The sequence below is a fragment of the Cavia porcellus genome, unplaced genomic scaffold (genome assembly GCF_034190915.1).
Source record: "Cavia porcellus strain 051 isolate PalLab524CR breed Dunkin Hartley unplaced genomic scaffold, mCavPor4.1 scaffold_6, whole genome shotgun sequence".
Taxonomy (NCBI): domain Eukaryota; kingdom Metazoa; phylum Chordata; class Mammalia; order Rodentia; family Caviidae; genus Cavia; species Cavia porcellus.
The window spans coordinates 85,177,489-85,188,151 of NW_026947489.1; the positions used below are offsets into that span (position 1 = coordinate 85,177,489).

Below are 10,663 nucleotides of genomic sequence, written 5' to 3' on the forward strand. Positions count from 1 at the left end.
GCAAGTAAGAGGTTGTGAGTTTGATCCTAGGTACCAAAGAGAGAGAGAGAGAGAGAGAGAGAGAGAGAGAGAGAGAGAGAGAGAGAGAGAGAGAGAGAGAGAGAAAAGAGAAATAACAAAGCTGCTTATTGTGCAAATACAGCCTGTGCTTCTCCACGAGCTCCAATCACAGAGCCCTTGATCTCTGGTTTACTGTGGTGTTCATCCCTTGGGGGTCATATGGCTGCCAGCCAATCATTTTAAGACCCGTGCTACGTGACTGCAGGTGGCTTACGCAGCCGCAAAGTATTTTCTGCTCTGGGAATATGAAACAGAGACAAGCTAACTGACTTGTTCAGGGAAGCCAAAGATGATTAGTTTGGGGGAATTTTACATGTTGCAAGGTGGTTTCCAATCCCCAGATCAAAGCCTAAAAATATGGCTGATTAGGAGAGGTCTAGTATCATGTAATATTTGTATATAATATTTTATGGACAGGATGAGGAATATTTGTCACCAAGAATGGCAAGATTGTTTCTATAAACAGGATTAAAGGGTTTCATATTGCTAGGCACAGGGGTTAGTGACATGGGACACTGTGCCCCTTTCCCTCCCCTCCCCTCCCCTCCCCTCCCCTCCCCTCCCCTTCCCTCCCCTTCCCTTCCCTTCCCTTCCCTTCCCTTCCCTTCCCTTCCCTTCCCTTCCCTCTCTTCCTTTCCCTTGCTTTCCCAGGGAAAAGGCAAGTATGGTGGGTTTCCTGCATGCTCCAGGGTAAGTGGCCTGTAATCACAATGGGTGGCTGGTCTTGGTGTCCACTTGTGTCAAAAATATGTCAGTTCGGTGCACTATAACTTTTTACTTTGTGCTTCCTTGTCCTAGGCCTCCAGAGAATAAAGTACATGACTATAAAGGGTTGTGAAAAATATGTGAGGTTGTGTCAGAATCATAGGAATCTCAGCATACAACTTGTATTTTTCAAACAAGAAAATGGAAGCCAGGTGTGGTGGCACATGCTTGTAATCCCAGCATTCCAGAGGCTGGGGCGGGAGCACCATAAATACAAAGCCAGCCTGGATTACATAGTGAGACCCTGTTTCAAAAAAAAGGATTCTTCTCAGCTGAGGCCAGAATAGCAACCAAGTGTTTTGTGTAGGAGGTCTGAGTGGAGGGCTCATGGCTGAGGCTTGAATTCAGGAACTTCACTATATCTTACTTTTTAGTTTATTTAGTTCACAGTTTGTAGAGGTCTCAGTTCACAGTTGGCTGGCTCCAAGGCAGAGCAGCTTTGAGAGGAGAAACAGCTCATGGTGCACAGTGAAGAAGCCAAGTGACAAGCAGCAATCCACAACCGTGAGCAGAGACCCTCTTTCTGTCCCCTATATCCTATTCAGGCTACACACTCAGGGTGGGTACCACTCACACCCAAGGTGGGGCAGCCCTAATCCTAGCATCACATCCTGAATCAACTCCAGCATCCCATTTTGATCCCAGCAGATACAACCTAGATCCAACCATCCCTGAAAAGCCGCACCAATGACTACATGAGGCTTTAAGAGGACACCTAGGTACAAACCATAACATACTGAGTTATAGTCTGAGCCTTCTTTCATTGTTTTATTTTGAGACAGGATCTTGCTAAGTTGCTGAGTTGTCCAGGCTGAGCTTGAACTTGAAATCTGCCTGCATCAGCCTCCCAGAGTCTTGAGATTATAGGAATGCATCACCATACTCAGCAGACAATTGCTATTTGTTGAAGTGAGAATTGATTTCTTTCATCTTCCTGAAAGTCCACTGTACCATTTTACTTGCATGAATCAGCTTGTTTGAATTCTTTTATAGGTACTCAGAAAAAAAAAATAGGCAAGAGAATATGAGGCCATGATGTGTGTCTAAAAGACTTGTGTTATCTTTCTGTTCTCTGTGTATCCGATGAAGTTCCAGTATCTGGAAACTGACCAGCAAATAAAAAAAAAAAAAAACAAACAAACACATTTATAACCGAGGCATACCCATTGTTCTTGTTACTATCAGTATTTTTATTTAATGTCCTGGACCTCAAAGAAAAGTGCCTTGAGGGGGGTGGGAAAGAGGAGAGGAGGAATGGTAACATGACCTGCTCTTTGCAATGAACACAAAAGCACAGATCACGTTCCAAATTTTCCATGATTTCAGAACATCAGTGCAGACACGCCTTTAAAAGACACATTGGAGAGGAGAAAAACTGGCCAGGTTCCTGAATCCAATCGGACCGGTGATGCTGGAGATCAAAGGCCTGTGCGTATTGGACCAAGGACAGGGGGTGAAGCGGCATCTTCTGGGTTGCTGGAAATGAGCCAACTCAACCACACTGAGCAAAAGCAAACTGAAAGTAAATATGAGTGAATAATTGAATGCATTTGGGGTGGGGGTTCTCCTCTCAAAATGCAAAGCCTAACATTCTCCAAGGGGACATTTTAGGTCAACAGGTTTGTGCAACTGCAAAATGTCCCCTTGGCAGCCTGGAGTCTGAACCTCTGCTTGGTACTGAAAAAAACAGGAAAGTTGATTTCTGTCCTGGTAGTCACCATCCTCCATGTCTTCTTCCAGCTCCATAGCCACCTTCTACCCAGCAAATCAGTTAATCTTATTTCTAAGAAAAATGATTTTTTAAAAAAAATTTTTGGGAGAATTCCTTCCATACCATTAAGTTTCCAGCTCTGGTCTGTGATGCCTTGGATAGCCACAGAGGTGTGATTTTCTAATACACCATCATTTCCTTGCATAGGAAGAAGGTTCACATAGGTACCAAACAGCATTTTTACCAGGAATTCTTTTATAACTTGCATATTACAGTGTTACAGCCCCTCTCACTTTCACAGCTTCCCAAACCCCACACTTTCAGGAATATAGAAAAAGAATCTTACAAAGGGATTATTGACTGTAGGTCCACATGATTACAGACGTGTGGTGTCAGAATTGGAGCTTCAGATTGGAAAAAACGTGGGAAATGAATGCCTCAATAAGCATAGGAAAGAAAATAAAAACAAAGCAAGGTATTCTTTTTTACATTTCATCTCTTCTTTAAAAACTATAGACTACAGTCTCATAGAGAGGAGCATTTAAAGGATTTCCTTTCACCAAATTGTCTCCGGTCCCTTAATTGTACTATTTAAGCCTCGCTGAGTACTTTGTTTACGGTCCCTAGTGCCGGGCTGCGTCTCCCTCTGGCTTGCAGGGCTGGCAGCTGTCTCAGTCTCATTCTGGCGGAGAAAGGTAAGGATCTTTTCCTTGCTGTTTGAAAGATCTGGGAGAGAAAGGCAGACTGCCGTCAGGGGTTGGAGGTAGGGAGGACTGATATCATTCATGCATTTGAGGTTCTCAGAAAAGTTCTCCAAACTTAAAGGAGTCTCTTGGAAACCCTGAGCTAAAAGAAAAAGAGCCGGCGAGATTTCCTCTCTCTGGTGAAGAGAGAGTTGGCAGAATGTGGGCTGGTTGCATTTTGGATGAAATTCTGCTGTGGGGACAGGTGTCCCTGCAGGGATCCCCCGCCGTGTTTAATCCTTCTCAGGGACAGGGTGCAGGAAAGAATAAACTCTTAACAGGCTTTAGGCAGAGATCTCTGAATTTCATTGAAGATGTAGTTTCTTCAAGTCGTGTTTGACAGGAGTTACCCTGAAAGGCATCAGTTCTTCTGATACCACTTCAGCTAGACCCCAAAGCTTCCTATTTCATGGAATTCATCAATCCGAATCGATTATCTGCTTGGAGTCTGGGGAAGTGTGTTTGCATATTCAGGCAGGGAGATGGCACTGGCCGTGTGGATGGAGGGCAGCGGGTCACCTGGAGCCTGAGAAGGCAGAAGCTTGTTATCTATCAGCAATTACTGTAAACCTGCCTGTGGCCCCAGGGCACAGAGGCACTCACTGACATTCGGTGTGGACTAAGCCTAGGTCACCAAGGGAAAAGGTGTTGCCAGCCTCCAGAAGCTTCATGTGCTTTGGCTTTAGTAACAGAAGCATGGCTGAGAGGTGGTCCTGGGGATGGAACCAGGGTGCTCTACCCCTGAGCTATATTCCCAACCTTTTTAAAAATTATTTTTAATTTTGAGACAAAGTCTCCTTAACTTGCCCAGGCTGGTCTCACACGTGTGATCCTCTTGCCTCAGCCTCCTGAGTGTGCACCACTGACCTCAGAAGGAAGCATAATCTTTAACAGCATAAGGTGGTGCTCAGAGCTTCCTTGGTGTGTCTGTCTGTCTGTCTGTCTGTCTTTCTTTCTTTTTCTTTCCTTCTGCCTCCTTTGTATTCCCAGCATGTGGACTACTAAGGGAAGATTGTGGGTTTGTGAGTTTGAAGTCAGCCTGGGCTACATAGTGAGTTTAAGGCTGGCACAGACTGCACAGTGATACTGTGCCTCAAAAAAACCCCCAAAATCCCCAAAGGTGCCCATTGTCAGGTCCGCTGCTCTCCTAAGAACCTCGATCGCTTAGCCCCTTCTCTCCCATCTTCTATCTTCCAAGAACACTTTTTCAGGTTCTTAAATGCACTGGTTCTAAGTGAATCTGACTCTGGTCTTCAAGGTCCAGTGATGCACTCCTTGTCCAAGGTGCCTCTGTCCTCTTAGGTCCCGGGTTTTAAAACCACGATGACAGAGGCCACGGCTACCTCAGTGTGCTGGGCTCGCCTGACTCAGCCAGGCCTCAGACTTTTCATCTTTAGCTTCTGAAACAAAAAAGCCCTCTTCTGGCTTCTGTTCTGGGGGAAAGGACTTGTACCTCTCCCTTTGTAGCAGTATCAGGGCATTGTTACTAGACAAGCCTGGGAAGAGTGGGGCATCACAGAGAAGGTGAGACATCTGAGAACATCCCAGCTCTCCCAGCAGCGGGAAAAATCTGACAGTTGCAGAGAAAGGTAAAAATATGAACCTCTTCCAAGAGTTAATGTGAATTGTAGGTTCAAAATATATTACAAGGAGTTAGTAACACTTGTGCAGATTTTAAACATGGGCATTGGGGCTAGGAATTTAGCTTAGTGGCTCAAGCACTTGCCTAGTAAGTGTGAGTTCAAGAGTTCATTCCCTGGTACCAAAAAAATAAATAAATAAAAATAAAAAAATTTTAAAAATGGATGACGGATAATTTTCAGCTATAGAAGCATAGGGATGAGTTTCTACTAGTCTCCCTGTATTATCTCCATTTTTTTTTCTCAAGAGATGCTCTGAGGCCTTATGTATTTCAAGTACTTTAAAATTTCAAATGCCTGTCTTATAGCATAACCCTAGGAGGCCCTGTATAGCTGCCAGAATAGACTTCTTTAATTTTTTTTTGTTTGTTTGTTTTTTACTTTTTAGTTGTGCTGAAGATCAAACCCAGGGCCTTAAACACTATTGAGCTATACCGCTAGCCTGGAGCAGACTTAATTTTACTAATTGAGAATAGAAGATGTCAAGTCACACGTTTGGGTGTTTTAAAATATGTCACTCCTTAAAGTGGGCCAGAAACATCTAGGTGTAGGCGTAGGCCTACTGAACCAGAATCGACATTTAGATTTATGGATGTATTAATGGCGGGGGTTCAAACCTAGATTTTTTGTTTTTTTGGTTTTTTTCTTCCTGTATGGTCTTTCTCCAGTCACTTAACCTCTCTGAGTCATCATTTCCTCACTAATAAACTAATGAAAATTAATGATCATGTGCAGTGTTTCTTAGTATTAAACCATGCCCATCAGAGGTGCTCTTTAAATGGAGGCGATATTGGTGAAGACCAGGATGACGATTTCAGAGTTGCCAAATTTACTGCATCCTGGCTCGCATAATAAGCAATCTTGCTTAAATTAAACCAACCAGTTTCCTCCCTTAACCACCAACATTAGCCTTTCCCACTCTCATTCCTAAATGAATGAACATCAAACGAGGGTGGGGTGCGTGATAAGCTTCAGAGGATCACACAGAGGAGACCTAGGAATGTGGGTTTTTTTGCTGATTTCAGCTGCTCATTGACGTCAAGGCTGTTTCTGTGCCTCCCCAGAGCGTCTGTCCCTAAGCTCTGTCCCCTCTGCTGGGTCTGCATCGCTGACTCTGGGATTCTCTGCTAAAAATGCCTTCTGGGCAGTAGGAGGGAGGTCTGGAGGTTGGCTGGGGAAAAAATGAGTAATTCAGAGCAGCCTGCTTCATGAATGCTGCAAGAGAAATAAAAGTAAAAGCTGGCTCGGGTCTCTGGGGACTCTAGAAATGATCCTGACTTATCATGTCACCAAGCAGCGTAGGGGGAAGCCAGGACTGGAAGTCTATCTGCAGGGAAAAGAACCGGGGGCAGGGAGGTTAGGGAGGGGCAGACCAGAGGGGGAGGGAATAAAAAGAAAGAGAGGAAAAGACAAGCCTCATTGAGGGGAAGAGGTAGCCTGAAGGAAGAGTCCTCCAGGATTCAAATCCAGACCTACAGCAAAGTTTATACATACACATATCTATATTTCTTTTCCCCAGAGGAAATCCCTGCTTGACCTGTCATTTTCCTGATCCCACCGCTATGACAGGCTCTTTCTTTCTCAGAAGTTAAAGGAAGACACGCAACTCTGACTGATTCTTCCCTCTAACGTCAGAGGTTTCCCTGGGAATGGGCAGCCTCTCCTCAAGGTATGTGTAAATTGTTTGGGGGCAGATCTTTCCAGCTTAGCACAACTGCAGCTTTGGGAAAAAATTTTTTTTTAGTCTCCAGAAAGGATATCAAATATCTGCTAATTGGCCTAGCAACATTTATGTTGTCACTGAACAGTGAATTAATCTAGTGATTAGAACTTAAAAGCGTGCAGGCAGCTCTAAGGTTTTCATTGCTCAGAGAGTGATATTTTGACTTCCCAAGGCTGAAAAGAACCCGCGAGATTTGAATGGGGAGGTTGCATGAATTTTCATTTGATGCTTAATATATTCAACAGATAAATCTCACTAAAAACACCTCTTGGTGTCTTCCTGGAAACTCTGGGTTACTGTGACCCCCTCAGCTTCTCTAGGATGCGAGACGATGGCTTCACGTGTGTGATCAGAGACAAAATTTTTCATCAATTTCTCATAGGAGCATTTTAGCCAGATGCTTTTGATCAAGTTTTTTCCTGAAGTTTTCAGGCTCAAAATATTTAGAAAGGCATTAGTTGTATTCGTACATAAGCACATGGCAAAAGAAGAAATGTCAAATTTGGCTATCTAGCATGCTGGTTTAAACACAACATTGCATACAGAACATCAAAATTCCTTGCTGAATTTGAGGCAGAATTTGTAAATTGAAAGCTAAGAGTCGATTTTAATCATTACTTGGAAAATGAACACAGAATTATATCCCATGAATTGTTGGATTTTTTTTCCCCTTTTCAGATGGATAGGAGGATGATGCCACATTTCTGATTACAAATCCTTACCTCATTGATTGTTTTTATTTGTTTGTTTGTTTTTTGGTTGAACTGCCTATCTGCCCTTAGGGGAAGGGTTTTAAAGATATGGGCACAAACTGTACTGTGTTTAGTAGTGACACAGTGAAGACCCGTGGGCAGTCAGGTGATGGAGAAGAGCATCGTATGTGTGCTGGCAACTGGTCTTGACATTGATTTTGTTAGCAGGGAATGGGTGACAGTTTGGAAAGAATGTGTGTTATGCCCGGCAAAATTGGCAACGTTTAAATTGCTATGAGTTATGGAACGAACTGTTTTATGATGTACTCTCCTCCTAAATGAGACTGTCTTTGGAGTCACATCCAGGCTTTTCTGAGTTTAGGGAAAAGAGAAGCAATGAACAAAATGAAAAAGCTTATTGAAAAATGAAAAAGCTTATTTAAAAAACTTGTAGACTGCCAGAGAATATTAAAACACTGAAAAGCGCTTTCTGCTTTTAATATCTGTCCCATTTTTTTTGTTTCTCGGCTTTTTCTTGTTTTTGTTTTGTTTTTGCCAAATGCAAAGAGAATGCAACCAATCTGAAAAAAAGCCAAGTTGATTTTCACATGCAGGGATGCTCCAGGAAAGGAGGGGCTTACTGTCTTCCACAGGAGGGCTCATTCTCATGCAGTTCGCTGATACTGTTTCCTGTCTTCTCCAGAGTTTCCACCCTGGTGAGATCCTCGAGCTCTAGGCTGTGAACCCAGCTAGGAAAACCACTGTAAACATGACTGAAGAGCCTGCCAAAGAGAGCCCGGGAGCCCCGAAATCCGTCACACCAGTGCCAATGGAGAAAACCCCCCAAAACGAAGTGGTGGTCACCACAGTTCCTCTGGTCAGCGAGGGTCAGCTGATGGCTGCAACAGGGGGCGCAGAGCTCTCCTGCTATCGCTGCGTCATCCCCTTCGCCGTGGTGGTCTTCATCACTGGGATAGTGGTCACCGCGGTGGCTTACAGCTTCAATTCCCACGGCTCCATTATCTCCATCCTGGGCCTGGTTCTTCTCTCCTTGGGACTCTTCCTGTTAGCCTCCAGTGCCTTGTGCTGGAAGGTGAGACAAAGGGGCAAGATAGCCAAGCGAAGAGAGAGTCAGACGGCTCTGGTGGTCAATCAGAGAAGCTTGTTCGCTTAAGACAGAAGGAGACCAAATGGGACGTGGGGCCTGAAATCACCTGCTCTGACTTGCTTGGCCCATTCATTCATCCTGGGCCTGGTTCTTCTCTCCTTGGAACCATCCAGGGAGGGAATGGCCCTGGCTTTGGGGCAGACTAGAAAAACAGAGGTGGGTGAAGCAGGAGGCTCCATGGAGTCTTTGTTTGTGAGGAGTGACCTGTTTCCTTTAATGTCTTCTTTGTGAATGACTTCTTTAATGACAAACTTATTCCTAAGGGCTATTTACTAAGATGGAAGAAACAGCTTTCTCTTTGCGTTGAACACTTTGGTGGGAGGCACAGGCGATACACAGCACTAGACAGCCTTTGGTTCCCTTGGAAAGCAGTCAAGGAAGGATGAGAAAATAATGAGAGAGCGCTGGCACGGCAAACTGGGTGTCCTGGAGCGATGATTCACACTCCTTAAGACACTGTAAATGAGAGAAAGGTCTACGTCGCCTTGGACTTCACATCCACATAGCACATTCTGTGACAATGTTTTTTCCATATGTTGGTTCTTTGGTGTTTCATTTTTCACTCTCAGTAAGTCATCACTGGTGGTACTTTACCTTGCAAAATAAACTAATATTTTTTTATATTGTAACATTGGACAGTTGTAGGTGATTACAAGGATGGATCAGAAGTAAAATAAAAAGTATAGCTACTAGATGATGTGGGGGGTTAAATTAATATTAAAATAATCCTGTATAGCACTTTTGATGATTTTTATATAAAAATTCAATGTACATCTTATGCAGAATAATAAATACTCATTGCTGCTGAAATTTTAAAAATGGTGTTTGTTTGATTTTTATGGCAGTCTCAAATTGTCCATCTTCCCTGTTTTCATTTGTGAAATACTGTTTTTTTTTTCTCAAATGGACATTTTGCTTCTTAACTACATTAGAAGATTTTTAAAAAATTTCTTTGTTATGAAGAATAGTACTATTACACTTACTTACGTGTTAAGTGTTTCTATGTCATTATAGTTAGGAAATCAATGCCTGAAGTAAAAAATTTTATGCTGTCCTGGGTAGTGTGAATCGCATTATTCCTGAATTAATCACTAATTATCTGCTCAGCACAGGTTTCTGTGTGCCAGGTATAGGCCAGGCATTGTGTAGTTTTGCAGGCTGCTTGCTGTATGGGCTCAAACACTGTATAAATAAAGTTATCGTTTGAATTCGTCTGTGGATAGTGAACTGTCCCACAATGAGGACGCTACCCCACACTTCCAACCAGAAATATTACTCATTCTCATAGTTTAAACCACATTAGGCCAGTACGAGAAAATAGGCACAAATACTTAAAAGCTTGGTTAAAAAATAATAAAGCCTAGCCTAGTACGTTCCTTGAAAAGCCTTCTCCTCGGGAGTTGCATTGAGAAATTTAATTAAATATGGCAGAAATCCTTTGGCACAAGGGCTCTCCAGTGCTTGTGTAGCTTTGATAAATGGAAACGCCTTAGCGGTGTTGGAGGCGGTCAAAGTCCTTCCCAGCCGAGGAGAAACAGTGGAACTGTGCTCATTCAATGGCTGGGGAGAAGGGTGAGTTTGACACAGTTCTTTCCACCCTAAGAGAATCAATCTCCTGGTTGCTGTATGAAGAAAATTCACAGGCAAGGTTCAAGGTTCTCCTGTCTGCTCCAAACAGATGTATCAGCTTTCACTCTCACTCTGTCTCCCAAGCTCCTACTGGGCTGGCCAGACTATTTACCACTCCTGTAAGCTGGCTCTCTTGCCTTTGTGTCTGCCCAAAGTTCTCTTTTCCCTCTCCTATAATGATAACACCGTCTTTTCTCCCACCTCAGCCCTCTCCAGTCCTCCTGCTTCACATCACCACTTTGGATCCGATGCCACCGCCTCCTGGAAGCCTCCCTTGATCTGAGTAACTGCTCTGCCACCAGTTGCTATCTCTTTGTTCTCTGGTGAGGCCATTCACTTTTTCACCCCCAAATTTTCTTAGAAATGTGGAATGTCTTTTTTGTAACTCTAATGTGACACCTAACGTTATGTCGATTAAGGAATATAGCATGTACCTAAATCGAGGTACTAAAGTGAACTTAATGAAAACTCAGAAAGTGTCCTTTGGTGCTGAGGACCACACATATATTTACTTATTCGGTGCTGAGGATGG

The 10,663-nt window shown here is 43.5% G+C and overlaps 1 protein-coding gene across 2 annotated transcripts; it reads left to right on the forward strand.

Moving 5' to 3' along the window:
• Window positions 1–3,103: 3,103 nt before the first annotated feature.
• Tmem100 (transmembrane protein 100) lies at window positions 3,104–9,321 on the forward strand. Of its 2 annotated transcripts, XM_005002365.3 has the most exons (3): window positions 3,104–3,231; window positions 6,439–6,588; window positions 8,038–9,321. In XM_005002365.3, exon 3 carries the CDS (start codon window positions 8,104–8,106, stop codon window positions 8,506–8,508), a length of 405 nt encoding a protein of 134 aa, XP_005002422.1. In that variant the 5' UTR covers window positions 3,104–3,231; window positions 6,439–6,588; window positions 8,038–8,103; the 3' UTR covers window positions 8,509–9,321. The 2 variants fall into 2 exon arrangements, with proteins under 2 accessions (XP_005002422.1, XP_013004946.1); XM_013149492.3 differs by lacking the exon at window positions 3,104–3,231 and having other exon boundaries at window positions 6,326–6,588.
• The last annotated feature ends 1,342 nt before the right edge of the window (window positions 9,322–10,663 follow it).